This window comes from Epinephelus moara, chromosome 5 (assembly GCF_006386435.1).
Source record: "Epinephelus moara isolate mb chromosome 5, YSFRI_EMoa_1.0, whole genome shotgun sequence".
Classification (NCBI taxonomy): domain Eukaryota; kingdom Metazoa; phylum Chordata; class Actinopteri; order Perciformes; family Serranidae; genus Epinephelus; species Epinephelus moara.
This window is the reverse complement of record NC_065510.1, coordinates 2,078,640-2,092,886: the sequence shown is the minus strand read 5'-3', so window position 1 is coordinate 2,092,886 and position 14,247 is coordinate 2,078,640. Positions and strand designations below refer to the sequence as shown.

Here is a 14,247-nt window from a genome sequence, read left to right as displayed (position 1 = left end):
CTTGTTCATTCTGCACCAAACTTCACCTGTTTTGTGATGCTCCAGGCCTGAAGCCAACTACATGCACATTAGGTGTCATAGTGATTGTGCTGCCTTCTGGCAACATGAAGTACGTCTGTTCAGACGCTTCTCTTTCAGTTTAACTGAAATTTATGTGGAGGGGTCTACAATTGATTCACAGCAACATGACGTATAATTAGCGTCTTCTCCAGCGCCACATAGTGGACACAGGAAGTGGTATAAAATGTGAAATAGGTCATTCCAGTGCCCACACGTAGGTTTACATTACCAAAGGTTTATGACAAAATTTCTTGATGACACCAACTCCCGTATACCCATGGCAAGAGAGGAGAGGGAGAGACGCTGTGCTGCTGTCAGAGGAGCCACTGAATGAGTTCCCTCTGAGCGGTAAGTCGCTAAAAGAGTTGAATGAGTTCCCTCTGAGCGGTAAGTCGCTAAAAGAGTGAGAAGTAAAACATTCAGGATGCCACAGTTTATTCCACACTACTGAAGCTGCTCCTCTTTCTAAAACCACCGCAGAGTCGGTAATAATTTCACTTTCAGCCATGCTTGTTGTCGCCGGGGGTAACAGTATGACGTCACTATGTCAACAAGTCGAAATATTGCGAGTATCACGATAGGAATTTTTCAGATCATTTCATGTCATCATATAAAGGTTCATGACCGAGATGATGTGGCACACCCCTATTACCAAAGATTTCTAGATATTTGGACAATTTCCCAGGCCTGAAGTTCGGTGGAAATGTTATCACAGGCCCAGTTTTTCTTCTGGTTGTCTTTATGAGTTGCCAGCAGCGTAACTCCGGGTATTCAGACACCAATGTTATCAGCTCCTCCATCTTGTCTTTTTTCTGCTATCATGATGCCCACCATTTGATTGGCCAAGCCAGGCAGCAGCCGAAGTTCAACACAGTGAACTCAGAGCAAACTCAGTGAATGTGCACGTGGGCCCTACTGCCATGTTGGAAACCGCTTCCCCTCTGCCGCCATCCCCTCACTGAAATGACTGGTGGTGTGAAAGCAGCTTAAAGAGGACTTTTTCCAACCTAACAGCATCAAAGACCATTCAAACATAGACAGAGTAGTCCTCCCACCACATCTGACTGGACCTAATCAAGCTTTTGTGACGGGAGATTACAAACTTTAGAATCACAGTGTACCTGCACATCTCCCTGGCTGGTGATAATAATAATAAGTATTATTGTGCTTGGTGCACTTCCCACAAGCTGTGGCTTCAGGACTATATGTGTGCTTTCACTCTGGATTTGTATTTAGTCTCTGTGCCCCCTAGTTGTCTACACCAGCTACAGCTACAGTCTTTTAACCAGATTATCAGTGTGGCTGCAATTGTACCCTCAATCTACCTGCTCTGCTGCAGACACTGAGATGTCCGAGCTTGTAATTTCTCTTTTCTGGTGCACAAGGGAACTTTTTTCCTGATATTGGTGCTGTGTCTCCTGATAGAGGAGAGATTGGTTGTCATGGAAATCATTAGAATTCATCAGACCATTTTTTATACAGCAACATTTATGGTAATCTGCCCAGTAGGAGACCAACTGACAAGTAGATCATACCAGTGAGCCCAAAGAAGCACAGATTCATCTCTGTACACCAAAATTCATCTCATTTGTTTTTAAAAAAAAAATTATTTTGTAATTATTTGTTTTGACTTTTCTCTGACACTGTAAATTTGCAGTTAAACTAGCTTTTCTTTAAACCTTGAAAGGAGACCCTCAGAGAGCTTGTGCTGCCTCCTTCAGAAGGCGTAAAGCCAAGTTTGCTGCTTCATTGTGACTTGCACATTTTGGTTTTGTATAAGGAAGAAAGGGCAGTGTGCTTTCTACTGTCTGTGTAAAAGAGGAAGAATTTTCTAGAGCATAAAAACATTGGCTAAATGCAAAGACACCTTTTTAATAGATACTTTCAAATATTAGTGCAGTGGCAATAGACAAATGAGATGTGTTTGTTACTAAAATGTGTTTTAAAAGAAAAACAATTGAATCAAGTTTTCTTCATTTTAAAATATATTAATCTGTAAGTGGAACAACACTCTTATTACATTTATTTTATATATAGGCATACATAGATAAAACTAATGCAATCTGGTACAACCCCAATACCAAAGAAGTTGGGACACTGCGTAGATGGTAAATAAAATCATCAAGTTTTTTACCTATATTCAGTCAAATTCAGTACAGAGACCAGATATGTAATGTTCAAACTGATAAACTTTACTTACAGGTGTGAGCACATAAGCTATAAACTAGTACTGTTATCAGAAACAGTTTTGTGATGCAGGAGTTCCCAAATGACTGACACACAGACAGATCAATGCTGAGCCAAGCTTTAATCAGAAAGAGCAGAACATCAGAGGGTTTGGTAATGCTTTACACAAGTACTGAGTACAATGACATGCGTCCTGAAAATCCTGAGGTTGATGTACATTAAACATCCACATTCACTATTATTATTTAACATGTAATCAAGTCAACACAAAATATTACTTTTGACTTTTGAAATAGGGTACAATATGTTTTTGCTTTATTCTCAGAGTTACAGTAACTGTTAAGGTTTCATGGAGTCAGACTACTTTTCTACCAAATCTCAATTTTCCCTTTTTATCTTGTCAAGTTGTTTTGTTTATATCAGCAAAACTCAAATTGAATACAGTTAGTCATTTTATTGTGTGGCTGTTTAAACTCTGAAGCACAGTCTACTGTATTTCAGTTAGTTCAGTTTCGATTAATTTGGACAGGGCAGAAAATGCCTCTGAACCTAAAACCACACTGAGACTCCTGAAAATATGAGTCTCTGTCCTCTTCAGACCAAACTGCCATGAGTACAGAACATGATTCACATCAGTTCCATGAAACAACCCCAGATCAGTCAACACTCAGGTAAACAATGACCATACACCTCAACAGTATGTGTGCAAGGAAATGTAAGCTCTGCTGGTGAATGGTTTGGACCAAAGAACACATCTGAAGTGTGTGTGGGTCCTCAGCAGCAGTGACATAGCTTGTAGTTTTATAGAGGAAAGTGCATTTTTAAGCAAATAACTTGTTTAAAATTCCACTTGAACCTGAATCACTGTGGTCCCCAGATCTCCTCTCCTCCATGGAAACTCTACCACAGTCCCTGTTGTGGCTTTGACACATCTAGGCCTAGTTTTGAACACACTCGTCTGAAAGTACCCCATTGTTGAAGCACTTGATGCATTGGAATTGACCTTTCTTTGGGTAGTAACAACGGAATATGTTGTTCTGACCAATTTGAGTCCCTGCAAGCTTATTAAAGGTCTCTTTAATCTCAGCTTGAGTTATACCACGCCCATCGAATACTTTAGTAAACACAAAGGCACGGTCAGCCCATTTGGATTTCTTAATGGCGCTATTAATCTTGTCCAAGATATTGTAATTGTGGTTTTGATTTGTACACTTTTGACCACATGGAGAAAGGTAAGAATAGAGGACCAGAATATGACCCTTACTGTTGATAACTAAAGGTTTTATTTTGTCCAGAACACGTGCCTCTGCATGATCAGTATATGTGTCCTTCTTTTGAAATGTTGCTGCAACCACATTGGTCCCTGTGTACACTTCACCCTTTCGAACCTTGTTTTGCACATTGGTAGAGGGGTCTTTATCGAGGGCCTCCTTAATCTTCTGGTCCACTGGGATGTTTACGGCCAAACTGAACTGCATGTTGTTCATGAAGTACCTGCCAAAGAAAGCAGACACAGTGTTGACACCTTGGCCTCTAGTTTCGCAGACCAGGCGAGGCGGAGGCGCAGCACACCTGCGCTTCGCCAACTGGGTGTGGCCAGGCGGATTTTGCAAATTTGGCAAACCGTGCGTGCTGGCGCAGCTACTCCTCTTTCCCACTTCTGTCCCTCCTACCTGCGCAAGTCGGAAAGAGGGAGGAGAGAAGGCGTGGGGTGGGTTTTACACAGCCGATTCACATCACACCAATCAAATGAGCCCCTCTCCTCGCCCTTAAATGCGCCGCACGAAGGCGTAATGAGAGTTTACTCAATTCGTCATGGCAGAAGAGAGCAGCAACGTCAGACGGCCAAACTTCTCCCAGGAGGAAACTGATGTTTTGGTCCGGGAGGTCCAAGCTCGCAGTGTCCGAATATACGGAACTGCGAGCAGACCTCCACGGGCTGATGATGCAAAGGTAGCCTGGGAGGAGGTCACCACAATTGTAAATCAATGTTGCGTTTCTCTCGTGCGCGCGCGCTCTCTCTTTCTCTCTCGCAGTCTCACTCTGTTTCTTTTCTTTTGACTTTTCTAAGATGACAGATGCTGAATATATACTCCCTATCTGATGCTGTGGCTGTTTGTGGTTGGCTGAGAGGGATGTGAACTCATTAGTTTGCAGCTGTGTTAATCAAATCAGGTTGGGTTTCCATTACGCGTGCCAAACGTGCCAAACGGTGCCAATCCCCTTTGATCTGACATCAGATGTGACGGGACAGTCGATATAGAGATACATTTATGTGCTGATTGCAGATAGTTGCATTGAATAGTGGTTTTTGTGGGTATTTATTGCATCGTTAATGTGCCTGATATTCTGGAAACCTGCCTGTGAGGTTTTGGTGACGTGTGCGCACTGTCCGCTGGTCAGCCAAACTGCCATTACACCGGCTGCGCTCCGCCTGGCCTGACAATAGACCTTATTTCATCTGGCAAGCTTTTAGCGCACCTTTTGGATGATGTCACTGCATGAACGGGTGACTGGCAGTCTCATCATCACAGCAGTGCATAAATGCTAGCATCAACATGCTAACATGCTCAATGTAACAATGCTGTCCTTAGTGGGTTTTGATTAGATTTGCTAATTAGTAGTAAACACAAAGTGCAGCTGAGGCTGATGGGAATGTCATCAGTATAACAGGTATCTGTTCATAAACCAACATATTGGACAAATTACAATTTTGACCTGATGATGTCACTACATGAATGGGTGACTGGCAGTCTCATCAGCTGTATTCACACATCAGTAACTCTTTTTTAAAGAATCAACGAATGCTGAACTTTTTTGTATTACTAGAATCAAATTGATTTACCTGTCCAGGATTTCTCCTACAATAACTGTGAGGCTTCTTTGATCCACAGCCAGACTGTTTCCAATGGACGTGCTGAAGGCCAGCACCACAGCCATCCAACACAGGCCTGCCATCTGCACACACACAATAAATGTGTTAGTGTTTTAACAGTGCTGCAGATCTCCTTTTGGGTACCCCAAGCTTAACACACACGCACGCACGCACGCACGCACGCACACACACACACACACACACACAGTGCAGTCTTCTCTAAAAAAGAATTGATGTGAGTATGCAGCTTATTTTTGTACAAGGTAAACTATATGAGCAGTTCTAACTGTAATAACAATCCAATGCCCTCTTTTTTCATATAATAATTGATTACCAATTTCCATTACATACATATATATGTAGACATTTTTACCGTCATTGTTATAATTATCTCTCTGTATAGGGAGGGTGGGATGTGTGTGTTTGAATGTTTGTGTATGCATATTTACTAAAAAAAAACATGTAAATTAAGTTTTTAAAAAAAGCATTTTCATTATTCATGTTACAGTTAAGAAAACCAGAACTATACAATAAATGGTAAATGGACTTGCACTTTTATAGCACATTACTAATCTTCCGACCACTCAAAACACTCTTACATTAGAGAGTCACATTCACCCATTCACACACACATTAACACACCGGGGACTGAGACTGCTGTACACGGTGCCACCTGCTACTCAATTTAAACACACTCATTTGGGAGCAGTTTAGGGTTTAGTGTCTTGCCCAAGGATACTTTGACATGCAGGTTGAAAGAGCAGGGGATCAAACAGCCAGTCTTCCAATTTGTGGACGATCCACTTTACCTCCTGAGCCACAGCCACCCCAGTTTCAGTATTTACTGTACAGGATCATCTGGAGGGGACACACTGGTCTCTACAGTCTCACCTGCATGTGCCATTAGCTAATATAGGCGATGTCTTTGCCATTTTCAAGATGGCGTTTGGCTCGTTTTCCGAACCATGTAGGCTTTTATATTATTATTAGTAGTGGTAGTGATATTAGATAGAGTTGGGCAATATCCACATTTTGTTACAATTAAACCTTCTCCACATCTTCCCAGGGTATACAGTATTACCGTGACTAATTAAAAATCACTTTGAAGGGCTCAGAGGGAGTCGCCAAAATGTCACTTGCGCCTATACTGTTCAGAAACAGAATAGCAAACATTACATAGGCCTAAGAATCCTGAAAAAATAACAACAAAACATGTACAACATTAACAACTTTTATTAATAAAAAATACAGCAGTCAACCAAACAGAATGAAATAACAACAAATTGTCTGTGGGCTACAGTCCACTTCCAAAAAAGTAACAATAAATAACGGCAGTAACGATAATGTGTGCTATACAGCGTATCCTCAGACCGCAACGGGTAAAGTCCGTTGGTTTATTTATAGAACCTATCAAAATCAAATAAATTAAACGCACAGCTCTACAGCATCCAGTACTAGGGCTTATCAAATAAGAAAAACAGAACAATAAATAACAAGGCATGACTGAAAATGGGCATATATAATCCTATCCTGAGGATGCAACGGGAAATACTGTTCGTTGGTGTATTTTTAGAGCCTACCTTTAGTTTGAAAAGTTCACCCTCTCCAAGTCTGAACTTTTCTGTCCGTCAGAACAGTTTACTTTTTCCAGCTGGAGCAGGGCACGTAGTGGATTGACAACTTCGGTGCTGAATATGCGCTCTGATGGAGAGATGGTGGCACAAACGCACAGGTACTTTGGGGCAGCCGTCGACATCAGAGGGAAACGCCTGGCTCCATCACGTTTCCACCTGAGAGGGAGGTCTCCGTCTCCCTGAATAACAAGCCTGCGACAATGGGCCGTATCTCTGCTCCTGCTCGCTCCTGTATGGTGCCGAGTGGACCTGCCGCCGCATCGGCTTTTCTTTGAAGGAGACGGCCCAGAGTCATCTGTTTTTGGGTGGTTCAGGTTGCGCTTCTCCCTCCTCCACTCTGATGGCCACTGGACCTGCTGCTGCTGCTGCTGCAGAATTTGTGAAGTTGTGGGGTTTTTTGGGACCACCTCGCTTGATGCACAGCTTGCCATCTTTTCTTCTCTTTCTCACGTACGAGCTGTCACGTGAGGAAGCCACATCCAAAAACTTTATCAAATGTCATCTCCCGACAACAGTTATGAGAAACATTATAGCCTACTATTAGTTTTAAATTGTAATCAGTATTAAATTGAAAACTCAACCACACATACATAGGTGCTGGACAAACACTCATTATTTAGGCATTAAATAAATTATATTTGATATTATATCAGGCCCCTATAGGCCTATATGTGTGGCAGATTTTTTTAATGACGGTAATGAAATTGATACCGTTGCTATTTTAAGATACCGCGGGATACCTTATTACTGTATTATCACCCAACCCTGGTATTAGATTAATTCAAATGAATTTGTCCTGTCATTGTTTTGCATTGGCATCCCTCACTTATAGCCAATCCTCAAATAGGCTCAACTATTACTTGCAATTTGCGTTCATTTAAAGCTCATTCATAACAATTCACCAATAGCATGAGAAGCTCTGTATGTCTCTGTACAGCATACTGACTGTGGATGATGAGGGGACAGTGAAGATGTCACATTTCTGGAGTTTATGTTCTGTTTGTCAACAGGTTTAATCAGTTGCTCATACTGTTCCGTTTACTGGTGGGTTGTGTTGCACTTATGGATATCAAGCATTTTAGTCATCAACTCGAGTAAGATGTAATAGCTAATACCCCGTAGTAGCCAAATGAGTGCTTTTACTTATTTTACAGACATTGCCCCTTTCTGTTATTTAACACAAAGGAAAGCATAAAGCAACTTGGCATATTTGTTGTACATAGGCCAGTGGTTCCCAAACCTTTACACCCTTCAAAGGAAATATTTTTTTGTCTTCAACATGAGCCACCCAACGGCCAATATACCATGCATGTACTGTATGTACACAGATGCTTAGCGGATTTGACAATTTTAAAATTAAAAGTATTTTATCATTTGTCATTCTTCATGCTACTAAAAACATATCTCATATTTAAAAAATCCATACGTTAAACATTGAGCTTTGGTGTTCCTTTACGGCATAGCTTTTACCTCTCTTGGTGAAGAAGATGTCTGATTGAACCTCTGAAGCTGACGTCTTCTCCTATTTGAGGATGCAAGCTGTTGCTGCAGTGAATACAGTCAGAAGGAATGAACTCTGGCACCGTGGCCTTATTTGAACGCAGAGATTTCCTCTTTTGCATTTTCTCAGAAATGAGGAAGATTTAGATCTTGGCACTGAATAACAATGTGCATTTGAAAAAAGAAGACCTTGAGAGCTTGTGCCGCCTTTCTCAGAAAGTGTCCTGCATGTTAGAGATTAAAACCAAGTCTGCTGCTTCATCGTGACTTGCAGATTGAAGATGGTGATTTTTGACAAAATGGAGAAGAAAGGGCAGTGTGGGTTTTTTTACGGCCTGTGAAGTAGAGCATGGGAACAAACAGACAACTGTTTGAGACAACTCAACAATTTAACTGTATGATCATTTTGGAGGATGTAGTTTGTGGAGCTGTAGAATTATACAGTGTTATACTGACCTGATTTATATAAATGAGGGTAGCATAAATAAGAGAGACACCTCTCTGTATAATGCAGTGAAACAACAGCACCACAACCTACAACCTCCAAAATAACCTTGTTAAATCAACTACACCTGTTTCTTTCTTGCTTCTTTTTACCCCTGAAAAGTCTCACACTGTAGTAGCACACCTCCCTTCAGGTGTGAGCACATAAGCTATAAACTAGTACTGTTATCAGAAACAGTTTTGTGATGCAGGAGTTCCCAAATGACTGACACACAGACAGATCAATGCTGAGCCAGGCTTTAATCAGAAAGAGCAGAACATCAGAGGGTTTGGTAATGCTTTACACAAGTACTGAGTACAATGACATGCGTCCTGAAAATCCTGAGGTTGATATACATTAAACATCCACATTCACTATTATTATTATTATTTAACATGTAATCAAGTAAACGCAAAATATTACTTTTGACTTTTGAAATAGGGTACAATATGTTTTTGCTTTATTCTCAGAGTTACAGTAACTGTTAAGGTTTCATGGAGTCAGACTACTTTTCTACCAAATCTCAATTTTCCCTTTTTATCTTGTCAAGTTGTTTTGTTTATATCAGCAAAACTCAAATTGAATACAGTTAGTCATTTTATTGTGTGGCTGTTTAAACTCTGAAGCACAGTCTACTGTATTTCAGTTAGTTCAGTTTCGATTAATTTGGACAGGGCAGAAAATGCCTCTGAACCTAAAACCACACTGAGACTCCTGAAAATATGAGTCTCTGTCCTCTTCAGACCAAACTGCCATGAGTACAGAACATGATTCACATCAGTTCCATGAAACAACCCCAGATCAGTCAACACTCAGGTAAACAATGACCATACACCTCAACAGTATGTGTGCAAGGAAATGTAAGCTCTGCTGGTGAATGGTTTGGACCAAAGAACACATCTGAAGTGTGTGTGGGTCCTCAGCAGCAGTGACATAGCTTGTAGTTTTATAGAGGAAAGTGCATTTTTAAGCAAATAACTTGTTTAAAATTCCACTTGAACCTGAATCACTGTGGTCCCCAGATCTCCTCTCCTCCATGGAAACTCTACCACAGTCCCTGTTGTGGCTTTGACACATCTAGGCCTAGTTATGAACACACTCGTCTGAAAGTACTCCATTGTTGAAGCAGTTGATGCAACTGGGACCTTTATGTGAGAAGTAACAACGGAATATGTTCTGACCAATTTGAGTCCCTGCAAGCCTATTAAAGGTCTCTTTAATATCATCTACGGAAAATTGAGTTCTACCGTACCCATCGAATACTTTAGTAAACACAAAGGCACGGTCTGCCCATTTGGAATTCTGAAAGGCTGTATTAATCTTGTCCAAGATATTGGTGTGTTTGTGTTTAGGATCTGTGCTGGTACACTTTTGACCACATGGAGAAAGGTAAGAATAGAGGACCAGAATATGATCCTTACTGTTGTCAACTAAAGGTTTTATATTGTCCAGAACAACTGCCTCTGCATGATCAGTGTATGTCTTTCCAGATGGTGATGTATTTTCTTGAGGTATTGCTGCAACCACATTGGTCCCTGGGTACACACCATGTTTCATATACTCTGTTATCACATAGGGAGTCTCTCTCGTGACCTCCTCGAGCTTGTTGTCGTCCACTGGGAAGTTTACAGCCAAACAGACCTGCACGTTTTCTGTGAGGAGTCTGCCAAAGAAAACACACACACAGTGTTACCTTGTGTCAGAGTATGATTATAGATACAAAGTTTGATGGATGGAGATGGGTTCATATGGATAGTAAAAGAATAATAAATAGATGAATGGATGTGGTTGATTTTAAAGATTCAGAGCCATGAATAGCGACTGCTTTATCTCTCAGTCTATGGAGCTACATTAAGGTCAAATGTTTTGTACTTAAAAAAAATAAAATTTGACACTGAAAATTCATGTGTTGATCTTGAATTTTGAAAAATACAACAATGTATTCAAAATAAAAATAAGTCTATGAAATGTTTTTTCAGGTTAAATATAATTTTGATTCACTTTGGTAATTCTTTTGAATAAATAATTTATTTTCACTTTTCACTTCCATATATATATTTTAACATTTGATTATTTTTTTCAGTTGCATGTTTTATCTTTTCAGATTCAGATCTTATTTTTTACAGTTTCAAATCTGTTTTTTTCAGTTTCAGACTTTTGACCCTGATGTGGCGTGGGGGGCGTGGCATCAACTGAGAGCGGTGTGGAATCATGAGTGACAGTGCCTTCAGGGAACTAAAGGAACTAAAAACATTCTGACTAAACATTTATATACACCATATTCATGTGACTGGCAGTATAAAAATTGATGCCAGTGACAAACTTCCATTTAGAAATCTGTTTTAGACAGTACTGAGCACCAGTTGCAGTATAAGAGTGATAAATTATGCCAGATTTTGCTGTTCAACAGCCACATTTTAAGTGCTGATATGTCCGATTTCCACTGAGCACTGTGAACGCAGCGTAGTGTCCGTTTTGCTTGTGATGATGGCGTCCAGTCGGTCGGGTCAATCTGCTGGAGCCCATACATCCAGCACACCGGTGAGAAATGTTTACTAAGTTTTGGGAAATCATAACAAGTATTAAGGGGTCGTTTTTATGACAACATACATTTTCACAGCTTCATCGTCACGGCCCTGTTGATGCTTCCACAGCCAGACATCCCCTGGATGAAACCTTTGAGCTTGGGGAAAAGGAAACAATCCTAAAACACCTCCCTACTCACCTGGTGCCACAAAAATCACCTGGAGCCAGGTCAGGTCAGTAGGGAGGTGTTTTAGGATTGTTTCCTTTTCCCCAAGCTCAAATGTTTCATCCAGGGGACACGTTTACTGGATGACGAAGCATCAACAGGGCCGTGATGATGGAGCTGTGGACAATCACACTTTCCAACTCTGACAAATTCGCCACTTAAAAGACGTCACAAAGCAAAGTATGTTGTCATAAAAACGACCCCTTAATACTTGTTATGATTTCCCAAAACTAAGTTAACATTTCTCACCGGTGTGCTGGATGTGTGGGCTCCAGCAGATTGACCCGACCGACTGGACGCCATCATCGCAAGCGAAGCGGACACTACGCTGCGTTCACAGTGCTCAGTGGAAATCGGACATATCAGCACTTAAAATGTGGCTGTTGACCTGCAAAATCTGGCATAATTTATCGCTCTTATACTGCAATTGGTGCTCAGTACTGTCTAAAACAGATTTCTAAATGGAAGTTTGTCACTGGCATCAATTTTTATGCTGCCAGTCACATGAATATGGTGTATATAAGTGTTGAGTCAGAATTTTTTTAGTTCCTTTAGTTCCCTGAAGGCACTGTCACTCATGATTCCACACCCCTCTCAGTTGATGCCACGCCCCCCATGCCACATCAGGGTCAAAAGTCTGAAACTGAAAAAACAGATTTGAAAGTGAATAAAATAAGATCTGAATCTGAAAAGATAAAACATGCAACTGAAAAAAATAAGACCTCAAATGTTAAAATATATATGGAAGTGAAAAGTGAAAATAAATTATTTATTCAAAAGAATTACCAGAGTGAATCAAAATTATATTTAACCTGAAAAAACATTTCATAGACTTATTTTTATTTTGAATGCATTGTTGTATTTTTCAAAATTCAAGATCAACACATGAATTTTCATTTCCAAATTTTATTTTTTCAAGTACAAAACATTTGACCCTAATGTAGTTCCATATCAGTCAGCCAAAGAGGTTTAGAATCAAACATAGTGGAGACTTCACTAATATCCCTTTTCCACCAACATGGAACCGGTTCTGTTCTGGTTTCTGCCCCTAATTTTGAACACTTCAGAGCATTTTATCACAAAATATATCAGTTCAGAACCATAAAAGTTGGTTCTCAGCAGGAATCAAAATATCGCAGGTTTTCCTTGATCTGAAGTGTGAACCGTGACAACGTCAGTGGGCGTGCCATATTTTACAGGTTGGAAAGAGAGGATGGAGAAGTCAAGTGAGAAATCATTACAAAAAAATACATTCAGTGGTCTCATTCATGCTTGGGTTTTTTTTTTTTAGTTAAAAATAAATATCTGAAGTTGCAGAGCAAAAGTTTGCAGGTAATTAATCCAATCCACAGCTTTGTCTCTACTGTTGATGTTGTGCAATGCCCTCTGTTGATGACATATTGTTGATTACAGTGGTTCTAATCAAAACTGGTGGAAATGCAGGCTGGTTTGCTTGATAGCACCAAGGTCCTGAGAAAACTTGATCAGAACCGGTTTAAGAACCAGAGTTAATTTGGTGGAAAAGGGGAATAAGAAGTCAGCAGACTTAGATAAAACTACACTAGAAGTCTACAGCAGGGATACGAGATGTGAAAGAGATTCTGTGAGAACTAACGTTTTCCCTCAATGAGATTTCTGAGGTTCTCAATAAAATAAATGAAATGAACTTAAACACTTAAGCAGTGAACATAAATTGCAGCTCTACAGACTCACAATGTAGAATGTAGCACAAATGTAGAAGTGCTTTCTTTAGTGCAGAGGATGTGGTGCTTCTTGAAATCATCTTTTACTTGCTTAGCTGTTCACAGTACACACAATTTTGACCAGGGGTGCCCAAACTTTTGCATGCATCTGTGTACTATATGAATTGGTAAAATCTTATCTTATGTCAGGGCTGCGTGTAGCATATTAGTGCTCCCTTGCCCTGCTGTCGCTCTTTCTTTCTTTTCTCTCTCTGTGTTTATCATGAGACTACTGTTGCGGTAGTGTAAGCTCCACCCTAGGTCTCTAGTTTATGGTTGTAAAGTTTTATGAAGCTTTGCTTATCCTAGACATATCTGAACATCATCATACATGAATACAGTTGGGCTCACTGGATCCTCAGGAGACTCAGTTTTCCAGACATACCCACTTTATGCAATTCCAAGACTGTCTGGGACCACAGTAATATTCACAAACACCATTTTTAGACTAGGCGAAAATAACACATTTACTGCATGCAAAAACTGAATGGTTGTTGCTAAGAACAACAGTCTCATCATCTATATTCACACAAAAGTTAAGGAATGCTGAACTTTCTTTTGTACCCCCAACAACTAGCAGCATATTGACTCACTGGTTCAGGATGTGTGCATGATTTTGAACCCAAGTCACATCCACAGGCAAGCTGTTTCCAACGGACATGCTGAAGGCCAGCATCACAGCCATCCCACACAGACCGGCCATCTGCACACAAATCAAGTTATTAAGAGATAGTCAGGACCATTTTTGTCAAAGAAAACTTTATTTCTACTGCAGTATTATATTTGGCGGTATGACTCTGTTCTGGGGCCTCTCTGCCTTTCCTCACCCTTCCAGGCGCCCACGTGGAAAGCCTAAGGTGGGGAGAGCACACCTCTCTGCCCTTCCATGCACCTACGTAGAAAATCTTAAGGCAGAGAGAGCACACCTCTATGCCCTTCCATGCGGCCACATGGAAAGCCTAAGGTGGGTAGAGCAGCAGCAAAGACCCCCCAGGAACAGAACAGAGCAGCAT

At 40.6% G+C, this 14,247-nt stretch overlaps 1 protein-coding gene and 1 long non-coding RNA gene across 2 annotated transcripts; both read right to left on the bottom strand.

Moving 5' to 3' along the window:
- Nucleotides 1–2,797: 2,797 nt before the first annotated feature.
- Nucleotides 2,798–8,325, bottom strand: LOC126389862 (uncharacterized). Its single transcript, XM_050043815.1, has 3 exons — nucleotides 8,227–8,325; nucleotides 5,093–5,205; nucleotides 2,798–3,741 (listed from the first exon to the last, which is right to left on the bottom strand). Exons 2-3 carry the CDS (start codon nucleotides 5,203–5,205, stop codon nucleotides 3,186–3,188), a joined length of 669 nt encoding a protein of 222 aa, XP_049899772.1. The 5' UTR covers nucleotides 8,227–8,325; the 3' UTR covers nucleotides 2,798–3,185.
- A 1,110-nt stretch (nucleotides 8,326–9,435) lies between these two features.
- LOC126389885 (uncharacterized) lies at nucleotides 9,436–13,943 on the bottom strand. The gene is made up of 2 exons (XR_007569903.1): nucleotides 13,828–13,943; nucleotides 9,436–10,403 (listed from the first exon to the last, which is right to left on the bottom strand). It is a non-coding gene; the product is annotated as an uncharacterized LOC126389885 (long non-coding RNA).
- Between the last annotated feature and the right edge of the window lie 304 nt (nucleotides 13,944–14,247).

Bases quoted from the DNA above. Each gene is read 5' to 3' on its own strand.
- LOC126389862 (XM_050043815.1), bottom strand. From the start codon at position 5,205: ATGGCAGGCCTGTGTTGGATGGCTGTGGTGCTGGCCTTCAGCACGTCC. The intron at 3,742-5,092 runs GTAAATCAATTT...TTTCTTTGGCAG, and splicing joins GTAGGAGAAATCCTGGACAG to GTACTTCATGAACAACATGC.